The sequence below is a fragment of the Melozone crissalis genome, unplaced genomic scaffold, assembly GCF_028551555.1.
Source record: "Melozone crissalis strain CALT ecotype California unplaced genomic scaffold, PUWL_Pcris_2 ptg000012l_1, whole genome shotgun sequence".
Taxonomy (NCBI): Eukaryota; Metazoa; Chordata; class Aves; order Passeriformes; family Passerellidae; genus Melozone; species Melozone crissalis.
Genome location: NW_026535790.1, coordinates 5,521,498 through 5,539,255, shown reverse-complemented (window position 1 = coordinate 5,539,255; position 17,758 = coordinate 5,521,498). Strand labels below are relative to the sequence as shown.

Sequence of the window (17,758 nt, the reverse complement as noted above, 5' to 3'; positions counted from 1 at the left end):
TAATTCATTTTCCTTCAAAAAGCTTTTGAAAGTTCAGAGGAACAGGGAAAGTCAGAATATACGTTTTGAGAAGCAAACTATCAAATTAAGTGCTTGTAAAACCTGACCCTCCCACTACTATCCTCATCTTCGTTTATTTTTTCCATTTTCTAGACCTAGAATTTACTTCTTAAGGCAGGGTTTCACACACCATAGTTGGAAATTATTTTCCTCCCCTGCCCACCCCTGTAGACTCCTGTGCTGCTGAGAAGCCAGACATGTTGAATTTTCCCCTCAGACTGGTGTTGCTTTGCTCATTTTATAAACTAGAAAAACAAGTAATTTAAAAAATTCATTTATCTACTTGCAGGCAGACCAGCACTGTCTACTTAGGTACATTTTCAGTCCCTTCAGGAAGCCAAATTTTGCATGTTCTGAGTCCTTCCCTTTGGAGCCTGTCCTGCTGCCTGTTTCCCAGGATGCTGAAGTAAACACTGGACTGCTTAATGGAACTCTGCACGGCCTTCCAACTACACCTTTATCCTGAAATGAAGTTGCTTCCTTCATTGCTCTAACCGCAGCCGGGACCGAGCAGATATTATTGATTCACCCGCACTCCTGCCTTCTCCATCCATCCTGGAAAAACAGACAGGTCTCTTCACTGGGAGCCACTACATCCTCCGGCAAGGCCCATGATAAAACAGCGGCATGCAGGTCTTGTTTACAGCAGATTTTTCCCTTCCCGCACACGACACAAACCCACCCTTCACCCGCCGGCCCATGCCGCACAAGCAGTGAGTGCCTGCCGGGGACGAGATCCCGGCCCAGAGCCCCCTGCCCGGCCAGCCCCGGCCGCAGCTCGGTGTGGGGCAGGGTCCGCCATGAGCCCCGCACAGCCACACACCCGCGGGCCCGGGCGCAAGAGGCAACCGAGCCCACGGGCCCCGCCGGAGCCCCGCGGTCCCGCGCGAGCCGGCCGGTGTCGGTGCGCGACCGTGCTGAGCTCCCTCCGCTCCCCGCCCGGGCCCGCACGGCGAGCACGGGGCGCGGCCCCCGCCAGCCAGAGCCGGGGCGAGCAGCGGGGTCTCGGCCCGCCGCAGCGGCAGCGCAGAGCGGCGGCCGCAACGATCCCCGCGCAGGTGGCAGCGGCGGCCCTGCGGAGAGGCCGCGGCGGCAGCGGAGCCCGGCCCCTGTCTCCGCCCCTCCGGCCTCCTGGGGCGGCGGCGGCGGCCGCGGCGCTTTCCCCTCCCTCTCTCGCTCGCTCCCTCCCTCCCCGGCTGCGGGCTGTTCCCCCTCATGCGGATGTGACATTTCACGGCGTTACCGCAGCCGCCATTTTGAGGCACAGAGCGCTGGCGGCGGCGGAGCGGCAGCAGCGCGCCGGGGCTCGGGCGACGGGGGCGGCCCGCGGGCCGGGAGCGGCGAGCCGGGCGTCGGCCAGCGGCGGTGCCGGGGCGCCGGGGGGGGCGGGAGGGCACGGCTGGGGCCCCGCGGCGCCTCCCCGACTTCGCAGCGCCGCGGACACCTCGCCGGGGGAAGGGGAAGCGCCGGGCGCCGCCGGGCCCTGACTCCGGGTCTCCCGTCCCCCCCTCCCGGTCCCCTCCCCTCCGGCCCTCGGGGAAGCCGCCGCCCCCGGCCGGACCCTCCTCCCAGCCCCTTTTCCCCGACCGGGTGCCGCCGCCGAGATTGGGCGAATAGCGAGTAAATACGTGCGCGTCTCGCTGCCTCCGCCGGCGCCCCGCTCCCTACTCGCCGGAGCCCCGCCGCAGCCCCCCGAGCCGGGCGCCCAGTCCCGGCCGCTGCCGAGGCCCCGCCGCTCCTCCGCCCCTTCCCCTCCCGACACAGGCCCGCAGCCCCCCGCGGGAAAGGCCCAGCCCGCCGCCGCCACCGAGCCCCAGCCCCTGCCCGACATGAACCACCATCAGCAGCAGCAGCAGCACCAGAAGCCCGGGGAGCAGCAGCTGAGCGAGCCCGAGGACATGGAGATGGAAGGTAAAGCCGGCCAGGGCCCGCGCCCTCAACTCCGCCGAGAGTTTCCCCCTCGCCCCTCTGCCCCGCTCCCGGGGCTCCCCCAGCGCCGCGTCCCCTCGGGGCTCCTGGGCCGCTCTCCGCGGTAAACACGCTCTGCCCGGGCCGCTCCTGCTGGCCCCGGCAGCTCCGGGGCGCGGGGAGCGCTGCTCGGCGGGGCTGCGGGGGGACGCCGGGCAAAGTTGCGGTGCGGGGCCGGGGGGAGACGGCCCGGGGGGCTCCGCAGGAATTCGCACCGCGGGAGGGGGAGGCCGCGGGGGAAGCGCCGCTACAAAAGGAGCCCCGCGCCCCCGGACCCTCGGAGCCTCCCGCCGGGCGTGGGGCGAGCCGAGGGGGGCACGGGGGTCCGGCAAAGTAGTTGCCGTGATTCCGGGGCAGGGTTTTGCCTGGGGCGGGCCAAGGGGACGCGGCTGTCGCGGGGCTCCCTGGCGGGGCGGGCGGGGGGCTGCAGCCCTGCCCTGCCCGGCCGCTCATTGTATGCAGGCAGCTACGCTGCTCGCCATTTTTAATTAACCCTCCTCCGAGGGTTATTTACAGAACCCGCTGCCGGCCGGGCCTGCGCGGGTCGGCGGGCAGCGCTGGCCATGTGTAGCGCCTGCACAGCCCGCGGCCCGCATCCTGCACCGTCATGCAGTTGCGCTGGTTCCATAAAGGAGGCACTACGTTTGCATGTTCCCTACCCCCGTCCGGTGTAGTCTCCAGTGGTGCCTTTAGCGAGGCCTTTTTTTTATTTTTTTCTTTCTCTTTTTTGCGTTGTGATGTTTTTGCGCGCCCTCCCCTGCTCTGAACAACACCTTCCATCTGAATTCAGCGCTGTAACATTATTTCGGGCAAACGTACGGCGGGGTTTCGTTCCCAAAGGAAGGACGGCCACAGTGAGCTAGCTACTCGTACCGATTGACTTGGAGGTCAAAATCACCAACTCCCTAAATATCGTTTAGAACGCCTGGCTGTGAAGATGACAATTCTCATTCAGCCTGACATAAATACCCACGAGCATAAGATATTTTTCTTGAATACGGGACAATCGACTTGGCACGTGTACCTTTCTGCTAAATAATAACCACTGAAATTGGGAGGAGTGAAGGTGCTTCAGTGGAAGTTTGTCACAGTGACTGTGAGATTACATTTCAATTTTAGAAGGTCATTACATAAACCTGGCTTTTTAAAATCTAGCTATTTCATAAAATAATGACTAGAACTTATTTACTATCTAAGTTACTCTTCAGTTCTGTTTTAGTAAAATCTCCAAAGTGATGTTTCTATACAATTGGACAAAGTAAAAGGAGTTGATTCAAAATATACCTCCTATTTGTATACATACAAGTATTAGTGTCTTGTGGGTTACAGTTTCCAGCAGATTGTTTGACAGTCATTAGTAATCTGCCTTTTCTCAGTGTCCTTTTTAAGTCCTTTAGAATATTGACTGTATTTACTGTGTTTATTTTGAATTTTGCGGGCTGGATGCTCTGCCGTTCTGGGCTCACTGTGACATGCTGGACATTTTTATGCAGCTTAAGGGTGCCCTGAACTTCTCTGGATTGCACCCCCTCTGCCACTGGGAATACAGGAGTCCAAAATACATGCAGAAATCACTGATGATTGTGAAAATCATGCTGAGGACCAGTTCTATTGGAGGAAAGAGTCTCTGCACATGTCAACATAGTGACACTAAGAATACATCATTGTCTCAGAAATCTATTTGTAATCTATTAGAACACGCACAGCTGATTCCAACTGATATGACAAAGTTGGTAATTTTTGAGACTTTACAGAACTGTCCATTTATGTGAAAACAAAGCCAGAAAAGTTTAGCCTGTGGAGGTTTTTTCCCATACTTGATTTTTCTTAGAGAAACATTAATTTTACTGGGCTGCAGAGATCAGCTCATTGCTAACTTTTATTAAAAGTTGACATCATGGGTATATATTAATTTAATGTGTAAAACAATGTTTGTCATCTTAATATATGGGTGTTAGTGTTTTCTTTAGAGATGTTTTCAAGCAGTGAGGAAAAGGCTTAATAACATGTAGTTAGCTTAATTTTAACATGCACAGAGCAGTATTGGATGCCATTCTTCAGTGAGTGATCACATTAGATTTAGGAGGCATGTGAAGAATGCACAGTGGAAAATTGCACATCTTGATTTGAAATTACTTGAAGGTTTGCTCAGTCTGTGTACAGCTACACTAGATGAACAATTTTTAAAGAGTGAAATAACAATTTTAGATGTAGTAATCGAAGTGTGGAATTAAACTCTTCAGGGTGGAATCAGATATGGTATTTTGAGTGTTTGCTCTCATGTCACTATTTTTTCCTCTCCCCTTTCCCTTATGACTAATTTACTCTTCCTTGATGACCTTATGGACACTGTGTAAGTGAAAGTACTACTGGACAGGGCTTTTGGACTTCACAAGGGATGAAGACATTCTCTTTAGAAAGGAAACTTAATCTCTGCGTGAGGGAGGAAAGCAGCAGTGCCAGCCACGGTAAGGGCAGGAACACACTGAGCAGCACCAGGGGATGGCTGCAGCCTCACCTGCAGTGCTGTGTGTCACCTGTCACCCCCTTGCATTTAGTCCTGTTACCCGTGGGTGTCAGTAATCAGCTTTAGCCTTACTGGGGCTTGGCAGCAGTGCTATGTGGACAGAGAAACTTTAAATTTCAGGGCTCAGTAGGGGTTGTGTCCTTCTAGCTGAAGGCAGCTACTGCCAAAGCTGAGGGGACACTTGGACCACACAGTGTTTGCTGCTTCTGGCTGTCCCCTCATGTGCCACAGCAGCAGTTGTGCTACTGAACCTCCCTGGGACTATCACAAACAGAGAGTGGGGGTTAAGATTCAGTTCAGGTTGTTAATTGGGTTCACCTTGCAGTCCCATTTAGTGCTGTGTGAGTGTGGTGAGGGCATTGGGGCAGGAGGGAACAAGAAGGGCAGCTTGAGGTGGCACAGGTGGGGACTGTTACCTGGCCAAATTCTGTTACTGCTCCTGCATTCTGTGTACACCCCTCATTTATTCCCTGCTGCACAAGAACATGTGATTCTGGCTGCCTTGGCTGCCTTTGGGCCAAAGCAGAGTGGGAGTGTGCACATGAGCCGTTGGTGCCTGGGTGTTAGATAAATTAACAGTTTGGGGTGCTGATTAGTAAATTATCCTGTGGAAATTTTGAAGAGTTTATTTGTATGCTAAATAAATGTAGTGGAAGAAATAAATAATAGTTTTTCTGTACTGTAAGTAGGGTGTGTAGTTTGCTTTATCATGCAAAGAATTAGGGCTCTGGCGTTGCTAGTGAGTTGCTCTATAAAGTGTAATTGAATCCAAGTCTGATACTTTATATATGCTTCCTCTGTAACATCTTTTCACAAATGCCTGAGCTTCAAAGAACTCTGCTTAATACAAATCTACAGTTACATGTTGCATAGAGTTCTTTCATGAAAAGTCTCATTTGCAGCTTAATAACTGTTAGTTTCCCTTGTTTATAATTTGAATCTGGTTTTTTGTAGGTTCAGCCTCTGCCCATAGTTCCATAGGTACGTGTGTTTCTCATTAGGGATGTTTCTTTCCTGAAGTAGCCAGTGCAGGCTTAGCTACACAGTGTCACAGGCAGGGAACGTGCAGTGACTGGTAGTTCAGGCTGCATGCTTGTGTTCTGTCCTTGTGTCAGCTCTGCAGCCTCTCAGGCAATGCCGTCTTTTAAGTTTTCCCTTAGTTTGGGCAATTTAAAATTGAGACTTGAATTGCAGGTGAAATGATACAACATTTGTACAAAAAAAACCCAGGAAAACCCCAATGTGTCTGTGTGTATATGAAAAGTTTAAAATCACACTATTTTGCTGTTGCCATGCAGCTAAAAGTTTGTGCTCCTTGCTCATTCCTGTTTTGCTCATTACTGTCAGAATTTGCAAGATTTCAGACCCACTGTGGAATACTGGTTTCAAATACTTAACTTATTTTTGCCTGACTTCTGAATGCTTGCTTCCCTCTCATATTTTGACCTTATTAGTATTCTCAATTCCTGGCAATTTAATATCATTTGCATACACAATACTGTGTTCACTTCTTTTTCTGCTTGCTTCTATGCCCTCCTCCTGAAGACCTGTATCCCTCTTTTTCCCTGTGTTCCTTTGCTGTGTTCTATGTTGCCTTTAGCCAGGTGGTGATAAAATGAGGCTGTGTGTTTGAGAAGAGAAAATGCAGACTAATTTCATTTTACAGCTGTAGGTATCTGCTTGTTTATGTGTTCTTCCTGCCCCTTCCGCTCTCCAGCATTTTCCATGAAAGAGATGATGGTCAAGCAAGGAAGTATAAAAATGCTGATGTAGTGGACAACGAGCAAAATTAGGTTAATTCTGGGGTTATACCTAGAGCAGAGAACCAGGCCTGGCCTCTTATTGCAATAATGATCATGTTTGGTAGCTCTGGAAACAGCTTGCTTGGCCTTGGGAGAAGATGTGCATTGGATCATTCTCAAGTAGCCACTTCATGCCAAGCAGGAGAACAGCCTTGGTGGCTTCTGAAGAGTGCAGGCTATGTCTGGAGTTCCTTCTGTGCATCCTCCAGAAACCTCCACTGTGGATTCTCAGTAAGTTGTCAGATTTAGTAAACTCTCTGGGAAGAAGTGGAAATAGTGGAATAGTGGAAAATGTGTGCAAGCTGCAGAGGGAAGTGCAGATCCCACACTCCTCAGGATGAGCTGTGTATCTCAGGCTTCCTCACAGCACTCCAGTTGTTCGTGCTGCTGACTGAATTCAGAAGTGGTGAAACTGCTCCCTGTTGTTCCTGGGGAGTTCAACAAAGTAAAGTAGCAAGCTGTCAAGTTGTGTGAGGAGGAGCAATAAGAGCCCAAACTACTTTAAAAAAGCAGGTGAAGATAGTTGTTTAAAAGTACCTGAATCGGTTTCATTGCTGCAAAGTAATTTATCACAAGAAAATCTAAACAGTGCATCCAGCCTGTAGCAGTTAAACCAGTTTAGCCAGTACATCTTGCATGACATCATCTGAGATTTGGGGTAAGGGTGAAAATGAACTGGTTTAAAGCTTGTGAAGCATCCAATTCTTCTTGAATGATAATAAATTTTAAATAGGGCATTGTTTGCTTTAGTTTGGGCTTTGAGGTGCCTCAGATCAGTTAAGTTTGACTTTGTATCTTGGGGCTGTAGGGCTTAGGGCTGTTGATTGTGAAGGAGTAAAAGACTGGGTGGCTTCCAATACAAGTTATTTGCAATCCATAGCAAGTATGCTTTTTCCCCTGAAATATATATGTGTATTAATATATTCAAAATCTGCTACTTACTGATTTGACACTACCAGCAACAAGGTTAGCAGTTATTAAAGTGTTCTGACAAATAGAAGGGGGGCTGGAGATGGGCTATCTTATTTGTCAGGTTATTAAATATATAGTGTTGTTTTCTGAAACATTTCCATTGGTCACTCTAATGTATTTTGCTGCAGTGGTGATAGCATTTTAATTTCATATAGTAGCAAAAAGAGTGAAAGTGCACCTAATCAGTGGCAATGGCTGTAGCACAATCTGTGCATATTGTTGCTGGCTTAGACTGCATTATTTTAACATTTCTTCTAATCCATTTATTTTTCATCTTGCCTTGCTGATTGTAGTAAAACTATAAGTTTAGAAACATTGAATAGGGTTTGTATGACTTGCCAGCAAAATATAGAATGGTCAGCTTGGAAATAGTGTCTTATTTTGACTTTGATTTGCCTAGATTCTCTAGAAGGCTGAGATTTTCTCCACTAGAAATAAATTAGGTTTTTGGAAATTAGTAGATAGATTTTGAAAATACTGTGTTGACTATTTCTAGTTTGGGGAAGACAGTGTTACTCTTACTGTAGTGTCTAAGAATCTTGGGGATTCTCTTCAGAACTTAAAAATACATTTGAAAACTGTTTAATATTAGACTTGATATAATCTAGAATATCACAATTTGATTGCCCAATGTAACAGCATGGGCATATTTGTTAGGCAAAATGTATTAAGAATATGGAGATTAATGATAAATTTTGAGAAAATTTAAATTCCATGCTGTAGTCAATACAGCATAGCTCAGTTAGTGTTTTTAGTTGCTGTTTGGCAGCTGTTTGAAACATTACCAAAAGAAGTCATTCCTGACCCATATAATAGTGAAGATTTGAACAAAACCATCGTGCTCTGTAGCATCAAATGTCTTAGGAGAACAGGATGTTCACTGTCTGCAAACCTGAGTTCTCCCTGACTGCAGCTGTAAAGTGAGCTCCAGAGTGATGCCACTCAGAGAAAGTGTGCCAGGAGCATCCTACTTAACTTGGGGAAGGAAAACCACAGCTCCCTCAGCCTGTTCCTGCACATGTGCTGGTGTGTGGGTCTAGACAGTCTTCCAGGTGTCCTGAACACCATCAGCTCCTCTGCAGCAGAACCAGCCCCTCAGCTGGCACTGCAGAGCACATTGCAAGCCAGAGGAAGATGATGTGGATGGTGAGCTGGGATGTTGCATGAGGAGAAATAGATTTTTTTTTTTTTAGCAGTACTGCAGTATTTGGAAGCCTAGGAGAGGTGATGAGTTTTTTTAATATAGTTACATTCTTTGATATGAAACATAAAATTGCTGGGAAACAGAACTTGGAGTTTTATATGTTGTGTGTTAAGTGGTTTAATGCATTCCAGTAGAACTTGATTTAAATGCAGAAATCTGTGAAAATTATTAAGGTCATTTTTCTTGATTTCCCTTTTCCTAGTGTAAATAGCATAGGATGTGTAGGAGTATCATTTGTGTTCACTGAGCTCTAATCTTGGTCATCTGCTGATTTCACAAGGTGCAATGTAAGGATGTTTTTAAGAATATGGCATCTCCAGCTGTGCCTGTGTGTTTTGGTAAAGGTCTAAGGACAGTTCTGGTTTAGAGTTCTAAATGTGATGTTACTCTAATACAACAATTGGATTAATTTCTGCCATGGTTAAAAAAAGGAATGGTTGTGTATTCCCACAACAGAGATTTTCCTCCCTGTGCATTTCAGTGAGTTTTCTTATATTCCTGATATTGTTCAGCAGAATTTTGGTGGAAATTTTAATAAAGTGTGAGAGTACATTACAACTTGGTGATGGTTTTAAACTCCAAATACAGCTTAGGAAGTTAATTTTCTTTCTGATAAATAGATCAGACATTAGTGGTGTAAATTGGTTTCATAAAATGCCTAGACAGTGAATTAAAAATGTACAGATGTTACATCTCTCTTTAGTAGATAAGGTAATAAATGATATTATTTATTTTAATATATAACATTTAAGAAGGGAAAAAAATTACATTTTTAAGTAGAGAAACAGACTTCTCAATATACAACCATGCCTGGACAGGTGGAGGAAGCCACCCTGTCCAGGCACTGGGGCAGCTGTGCCACCCCCTCTTGTTGCTCCTGTGTGCAGCTGAGCCTTCATCCCTCAGCAGAGGAGGAGGAGGATTCTGGGCAGGTGCTTTGAACTTGCCAGTGTTCTGCAGTTCTCCCACTGTGCTGGACATGCCTGGGGCAATGGCAGGGGCTGGTATCCCAGCAATGTTGTATTCCAGTGTGCAGGTATTGGGGTCTAAAGGTGGCCCCCTGTGCCTGGGATCTGTGTTTCTGTTCATTGCTGTTCTGCCCATCACCTGGGATAAGGGACCATTGTGGATCTGGTCCTGCCAGGCTGCCTCAGCCCCCTGGATGGCTGTGCCCTTCAGCTGTATGCTGGTTTTGCACAATAACCTGTTGCATTTTTTAGTCTTGACAGTCTCTGATTGCTGGAAAAGAATGAAGAGATTAAGAACTGTTAACTGGAGAGTTAACATTTATTTTTATTATTTTTTTCCTTCCCCTCCCATCTAAAAATGCGTATTGTCTTAGTCAAGGTGGAATTCTGAATCTTGGTACAGGGCCATGGTGATTTCTGCATAATCTTTGTTATTTTTCAAGACCAGAGATCACTTCATTTGGAGGTGGGGCAGAACTTGGATTCTCCTTTCCTGCTCCCAAATCCAGACAGTTCTCCTGATGCAGCTGCCTCTTTGCTGCTCAGTACTTGTGAAATGTGTCTCAGAAATATCACCAGATATTTCTGGTAACTGCAATCAGGTAATAATTTTTAGGCACAAGTTTTTCTTCAGAGAGTATCTTAATTCTTCAGTAAGATAAATGATTAATTTGCTTCTGTTACAGATGGAGCTGACTGGACTCTCACATGCTGCTGTGTGGGGATACAGGGCTCAGGTCCTGAGACTCTGTGAGGTGTACTTGTTGTAAAAGGAAATTTGCTTAAGCAGAGTCTGTGTGAGCCTTTTATTGTTCATTAAATCAGGCTAAGGATTAGTTAGATTTCCCTCTCCCTTGGGAATAGCAAGGAACTGAGCTCTTCTAGAGAATTTTTCACCTGGTTAAAAGTTAGTTAGTTGCTTAATAATATCAAGGGGTGAACCTAATTCTAGAGAACAGGAGAAACTATTAGAAGTTGAACACAGATAACTCAAATGTGTCTGTATATGATATGAATTAAATTGTGGGTCACAAGGCACATGCAAAACCCTCCCTGCTAATAGCAATTAGAGTAGTAGTGTTTCAGTTTTCATCTGCTTTCCTCTCCTTCTCATTCTTCCTGTGTGGCTTTCACCTCCTCTATTTCAGTCTGACTGCTTCAAATACTTCTTGCACTCTGCATCAAAAAACCAGTCCCCTTGAAAACTAATTGTAGTATTGTAATAACACTTTGTAGTATTTCTGTCATGCCACAAAGGTAACCATAAGATTAAGTGTTGGGTTTTTCCTTTTTTTTTTTTCTTCTTCTTCCTGAAAGTGTCCTTATGGCTGAGGAATTAAATATAAGCCCAGTGAAATCAACCCCAAAGCTGCCAGAACTGAAAACTGACTTATAATTTCTTTAAAAGTAGTTAGTTCTGAAAGTTTGACCACAGAATTTTATAATAATTGGTTTTTTCCTTCAAATATACTGCTTCAGTTCCATATTGATTTCAAAGTATTTCCTTATCCTCAGCAGATTTGTCTTGTTTTTTCAACTTACTTTGTTCATCAGGCTCACGCTTTGACCTCCTACCTGTGCCCTGGAGTGTATTACCCAAAGCAGGAGAGAGGATGGTATGGGAAGGATGTGGTCCTGACTGGAAAGGATTCTTGTGGCTTCCCTCTGGAGGAGGGAAAGCTGTGCAGCTCCTTTGCTTATCAGCACAGCTCTGCTGGGGAAACCCTCTTGGTTTTGATAATAGCAGAGATTAATGGGAAAGTAATTAGAAAGTTGCAGAAGAATGGGTCTCCTCATGCCTGTGTCAGTGTCCTGTTGATGAGTCATGGCTGCTGTGTCCCCTGTGCTGGGCTGAGATCAGGACTCAGAGCCAGGGGCTCGTCAGTCCCTGCAGCTGAGCAGGAGCTGAGCTGGCTCTGGGGCAGGCTGGGCTGTGCCACTGAAGAAAGGTGTGTGCAACCTCAGCATCTCTCTTCAGGCTTTTCAACTTGGGATAAAAACACTGCAGCTGTATTGGTCAGTGGCCTCTCTTGCTGGATTAGGAAAACATTCCAATTAATTCTAAAATACCTTTGAGCATCCTGCAGTTAGAATGAACTGAGTGCAGTGAGAGCCCATGCCTCAAGTGCTTCTCCTCAGGATGTTTATCTGTTTGTTGTCTTTCAGATCATACATACCCTAGCAGTGTTTGTGTAAATCTGTATTTCAACTAATAATTAAGATGAATAAAAATTTAGATACTTTATGCCACCTTTGAAGAACAAAACTGAGGTCAATTCCAAGAATAGAATGTGATTGCTTGAAGTAAAGCTTACTCAAGATCTGAACATGGTCCATGGAGCCTTACTTATCCAAATGTATCAACACTTGCTTTTGCTGCTGAAGTTGTACCAGTAGCACTGAATTCAACACAGACTGCATCTTGAAGGCCCATTTTGTTCAATATTATTATTATTATTATTATTGTCACCTGGCTTTAGTTTAAATCAGTCCAGCAGAAGCCCACTTAGCAGCTGTGTGTGCTTGACCTCTGTGGGGCCAGAGGCATCAAACATCTCCCCCTCCAAGGAGTCTCTTGGCTGCTGCAGTGTCAGTGGCTGTGCAGCAGTCCAGCTGAGAGTAATGCCTGCAAGAAAGAGGAGCTTAACCCAGAATTGAGCACGAGCTGCACAGAAGGTCCTTGATTTGGTTTGGGCACCAGACTTCATGATATCAGATGACTTTTATGTGCTGCTGAGAGCCAGGGGAGGAGTTGTGTCTAATTCACTTCAACCTTGCTACAGAATAGAGGTTGTCTCCTAGAGCAGAATTTTTGACTCTGTGCTTCCCTTTTGCCTCCTTGCTCATAAGGAGATGAATGAAGAGATCTGAATTTAAAATTACTTCCTTATTTTGTGTTTATTTTTAACCTAGCTCAGTTCACTGGTCTGTGTTATTGTTTGGCCCCACAGACACGTGGGTCAACTGTACTGAGGACAAGAAAAATCTTATGCTGTTAACAGCTTCTAGAATTGTTTTTAAAACATACCCAAAACCCTTTATTGGGCACCTGGACCTGTCTCCCCCAAGAAATGCATTGCAGGGCTGTAGCAAAGCTCCAAAGGTATAAAATCCAAGTGTACAGAGCTCTTGGTGCAGACACATGGTTTTACCATTATAAAAATTGAATGTTGTCAGATGCAAGCCACTTCTGGGAATGAAGTTGTTCCTATTACAGGTCTGCTTCTGCAAGTCTTCATTTCTTTTACTTATTTTTTTCTTTTCTTCCCACAAGGCTATTCCTTGTCACTTAATATAGTTTCTTGCATTTTCCAGCTTGGAGATACATCTGAAGGGTCTTCAGCTTTTTCACCTGTATAAAGTGGGTTACTATTTTCTGATTCAAGTACACATTAAAAAGTCAAACAGTTACCCAATTAATATTATGAACTAAATGTATTTGTGGGGGTTTCAGTCTCCTGTCCAAGTTGTCTTTTTGTGTGGGATGAAAATTTCCAGCTTGCATTCAGACCTGGAGTTGGTGTTTACTGCAGCTGTTTGATCAGCCAAGGTTTCTGGCCAGTGTAATTGTACTAATTTAAACAGGAGACACTGATTTCTGGAAGATGGTTGGATAATAAAGGTTTTTACAGGTGTGCTAGAAGCAGCGAGTTTCAGAGTTAACCTGCTTCCTGATCTGGAAAGTTTGCAGAAGAAGATGCATGAAATTTCTGTCATTTTGAATTCAGCTGAAAGTGTGCCTATTGCTATTAGCATCACATTCACAGGTTAGACCTAAGAAGATAAAAGTGGCTTAGAACTGATGAGCTTAATGCTAGACAGGGTCTAGTTAGCATGGCTGGAGCAAAATGTTGGCAGAGATTACCTGGGCTAATGCTAATTTTTGATCTCTCATTTTTAATATACCTTGAAATGCACATTAACCACCTCATATGCATAGTTTATTAAATCAAAGGATGGGTGTACAATAGAAGTATTCAAGATTTTGGCAGCGCACACTTTTGTAAATAGATATTTGTGTTTTCTGAAGTAAGAAATTTTAAAGTAAGTGGAGTTGTTGAGCAATTATGGTTGATTTCTACCCTAAATATGGACTGTTGCCTTCTGTGAGAAGCTAGTTAAACCCTTGGTGTTGAAAGTCCAGTGCTGGTAGTGGGTTGGTTTCTACATCGTGCTCAGAAATTTGGGGGAGTTGTTAATTTGCTAACTTGCTTCTGCAGTGGGGATGCACTGCAGCCCATAGCAGTCCTGTTCTGACAGCACTCCCTTCCTGGGGAGCCACATCCCAGCTGGGGACCTGTGGGGATGACAGGACACTGCCCTGTGCCCCTGTGCTTCCCAGGGGAGGGGGCACCAAAGGTACAGGAAGGGCTGCCTTGGCAGGAGGAGCTTTGAAAAGGTGTAAGTGCTTCCGAAAGAAAAGCTTTGCCCGCCTCCTGCTCCAGCTCAGGGGGGCACCTGGAGAAGGGGCAGCTGGGAAGAGGTGCCTTGTCCTTGGCTGCAGCCTGGGCTGGCTGCTCCTTGGGCAGAGCAGAGGCTGCAGGGATTCCTGCTCCTCCTTCCTGCTGCCACAGAGAGAGAAGATGGTGTGTGTTAGCTGCCTGCCAGGCAGGGAGTGCTGCCAGTGCTCGGCTCGCATGGAGTTTTCAGTGGTATATGTTCACTTCAGAAGTTCAGCTTATATTCATAAGATAGCTGAAGATAGCTGTGTTCTTGGCTGTGTTGAGTGGCCTTGAATTTTCTGGGAGCTGGAATGCTTTCCTCACCACACTGTTTTTCTTTCCCATGTTGATTCACTCACCAAGATCTGTAACTGTAAGTCCTGTAGTGGTTAAATGTATGCAGCTGCCTCCTTGATCTGCAGGAAATTTCTACTGTCTCTGTAATCTTCAGCAGTAGCAAAACCTATTTTAAGATCCTGTTTTAATGGTAGTCCAGCACCTGAATATACCTGAATAATTTGATTTATGGCCTCTCCAGATTGCTTAATCACTTTCTGTGTTGTAAGATTTGGGAGAAAATACAAATTGCTGTAGACATGCCACTTGTAGTGGTGAGAAATACCTTCTCCTTTCCACAGACTTCTACCAGCTCTTTGAGATGATGATAAATACAAGGATTGGAGCTAAGTTGTGGGAGCTATTTTGAAGTGCATGTTACCATTTAAAAGAGTTGATGGAGCCCCAGTGAGATTGCAGGAGCCAGCAGTGGCAGGAACAGCTCCTGTGTGCACATCATGTACCTGCCATCCCTGTGCATCATGTACCTGCTGAGGTTTTCACTCATCTTCTCTGTATTTCTGAACAAAACTCAAAAACTGAAAACCCTTAATGCCCTAGAACTCCTGCTTTTCTTTCTCTTTCCCCCTGAGGATAAAGCATCATGAAGGTTATGGACCTGTGTAAGCACAGAGTCTGATTGTTGGATATTGAGAAACTTTTGCTGGCACTTGGATTGCTGATCCTGTTCAAGCTCTGGTCAGATCAAGTACATTACTATATGAAATAAAATGTAGGGTCATTTCTTTGATCTCAGATAAAGTATTTATGTAAATCAAGTATTACAATAATAGTGCCAGTTATACTAAAATAATCCTAAATTCTATAAATAATGCCAATGCTGCTGTTTCTGATTTAGTCCTCACTTACAGAACAGAAAGTGTGAAAGCTGTATCTTGTTGAGCCAATCTGATTGTATAGTTGTTAAAAATGATAACAAAAATCTCATGGAAACTCTGCAAGTCCAGCAGACTTTTTTTCTAAAAAAAAAGTACTAATTGTCCCTGGAACAGCAGTTTTAACATGCAGTTAATGCAGTGCTCTTGTGTAGCAGGAGTTTGTCACTCCATGCTGGTTCTTAACCTCAGCTGCAGAGGGATGCCAGGATTTTGATGGGGTGCTTGGGACCAGTGTCTGAGTTTGTCTGCATGTGTGCAAATGATGCATTTAGTGGTAGATGTGGAATAATCTTACCTCTTCCCCAGTAGCTGGAGCTCAGCATTCAAGTGGGAGTTCCCTGTACAGCTGAGCAGGGAGAGTTCAGAACTGTGCCTGAGAAGGAAGCTTGCAGGGATTGGGGGTGTGCTCAGACTTCAGGGTACTGGATTGTATTGAATAAGCACTATTGGCATTGAAGTCCTCACATTTGTAGCCTTTCTGTTTGCTTGAGAAATTCGTGGAGTTGATTGCTAATAGGATTTGCAGAAAATAATGAAAATGCTCTTTCCCCCCAGTTATAAACCCCTCTTTGGCTGTGAACACTTGCATGTGTAAGGTATGATGGCAATAGCAAAAGTTAAAACCAGATGCCTCTAAGTTAATTGAAAGGTGTTTCTCTTTGTTCTGGGGTCATTTATTCTGTCAGCACTTTGAAGTAAATATTTTAATTTTCAAAGAAGAGAGAGTGGCATTTGCAGTGTTTTGAACGCTGAAGGAGCACCTTTTTATCTTGCATTGTGCAGCCCAGCAGTAGTGGATGTGGCATTTTCCTGTGTGTGCAGCCTGGTCCTGGGGTGCATTGCCTCTCTCCTGCAATTCAGCTGCAAGTGCCTTAAATCCCAGGGCCCTGCCTTGAGGAGGGCAGGATGGGGAGATCCTACAGCTTGATACAAGTTTTCTGATAAAATCCCAGAGATCTCTAGCATCCCACAGATTGTCATCTAGATGTTTAGTGAAACCTTTTTTTTGGGGTAAACAAAACGTTTACCCGGATTGTCCAAGTCAAAGTGAGCCAGAGATGTACTCACTTTGTCCCCTTCTCTGTGTTTCTTTTTGGTCTTGTGGGGTTTCTTTGATCTTAAAGCTTGTTGAAAATGCATCAATAATAAAACATCCACAGGGACATTAAAATACCTGAGCATGGCCATAAGAATGAGCAGTGTATGTTTATTTTAACATTTTTATGGTCAAAGGATGCAATGGTGGGGAAAAGGTAAGTCTGCTAGGTAAAAATCCAGACAATTGTGTTGTGTCTGATGGGGTTTGTGCACAAGCTCAAACAGGTAAGGACTCTCCTGTTACATGTGCACGGATAAATTTCCTGTTGTGTAGCTTTGCTGTTTGAAGTGTGCCAGTGTTGTGTTACCACCCAGATAAACACAGCACTGCCACTTGCAGCCACCTGGCTTCTGTAGGGAAAATAACTGAATATTCTTTGAAAAGGTTGGTTTGGTTCTTTTGCTGGCCTGAGAGCTGAGTCCCAGAGAGCAGCTTCTTCCCCTGATAACCTCCAGCAAAATAACCACTAAAGTAACCATTCTCTTTTCAGTCCCTGTCTATTTTATCTTCTCCTATTTTAAAATTGTCTTTTATATCTCTTCTTATTCTTTATTGCAAAGGCACAGTGTGTCTCTTCCTTTCTTTCAGAGAAGGTTTCCCCCTCCGGAAGGGATAACAGTTGCAGTTAAATTATTACTGTCTCAGTAATTCTTAAATCCTGCTCTAATTCTGATTTTGACCAGTAACATCTGGAGCTTATTTGAGGTTTGGGTCAGACCTGACTCTAATGGCATTTAAATTGGGGCTCTCTGCTTCAGTTCAGTTAGTTTACTGAATAAAAAATATTAGTCACTTTTCAGTGGAAAAACTTGCAAATAATGCATATTAATTGCAGATTTTTTTTTTTTTGGTATGTAATTCTATTTCTTCAGTAAGATCTCTTAAATCAAGTCCTCCCTGCTTCTGAAAGAAGGAACATCCTTATGGCTTCTGAATTGAATGTTTTTGGTGAAAAAGGTCTGGAGCTAAGGAAGTGCCAGGAATTACATACTAGGCAGTTTGTGGTGTACCTCTGTGTTTGGGTTTATTTTTCTCTTCTCCCCTGTGATCCACTGCCATGCACTATCCCATGCTCACACCCCTTCAAGGGAAACTGTTCAGTTTTAAAGTAATGGAAAAGTAGTCCAGGAAAAAGAGGGGCAGTGAGGATCCAGTACTGGGGAGGACTGACCAAAACAATCTGCTTTTGTGTGCTCCAAAGATACACTCCAAATAGTGAGAGCATTTGTGGGGCCAGAGTCATAGCAGGAAATGTGAATGGAGCAGAAGTGTGAGGAGTGAGGGTTTCCATCCCAGCTGTGTGTGAGGTTGTAGTGGCTGATGATGACACAGACCACAAAACACTGCATTATTAAGAGAGAAAAATTCAGGGTGTGGAGTAAACTTGAGGGACTTTGTGCTGTTCTGAGACAAAGGAAGAATCATCCATCATCAGTAGAATAAGGAATTTGAGATACAGCTCAGTTCAGTGATGGTGTTCA

General features: G+C 45.2%; 1 protein-coding gene across 1 annotated transcript in view; it reads left to right on the top strand.

Moving 5' to 3' along the window:
- The first annotated feature begins 1,495 nt into the window (after window positions 1-1,495).
- Window positions 1,496-17,758, top strand: part of USP7 (ubiquitin specific peptidase 7) — a 69,923-nt gene continuing 53,660 nt past the window's right edge. The window contains exon 1 of the mRNA XM_054270748.1: window positions 1,496-1,971. Coding sequence (XP_054126723.1) covers window positions 1,890-1,971 — 82 coding nt within the window. The 5' untranslated portion in view covers window positions 1,496-1,889. The remainder of the gene's footprint in view (window positions 1,972-17,758) is intronic.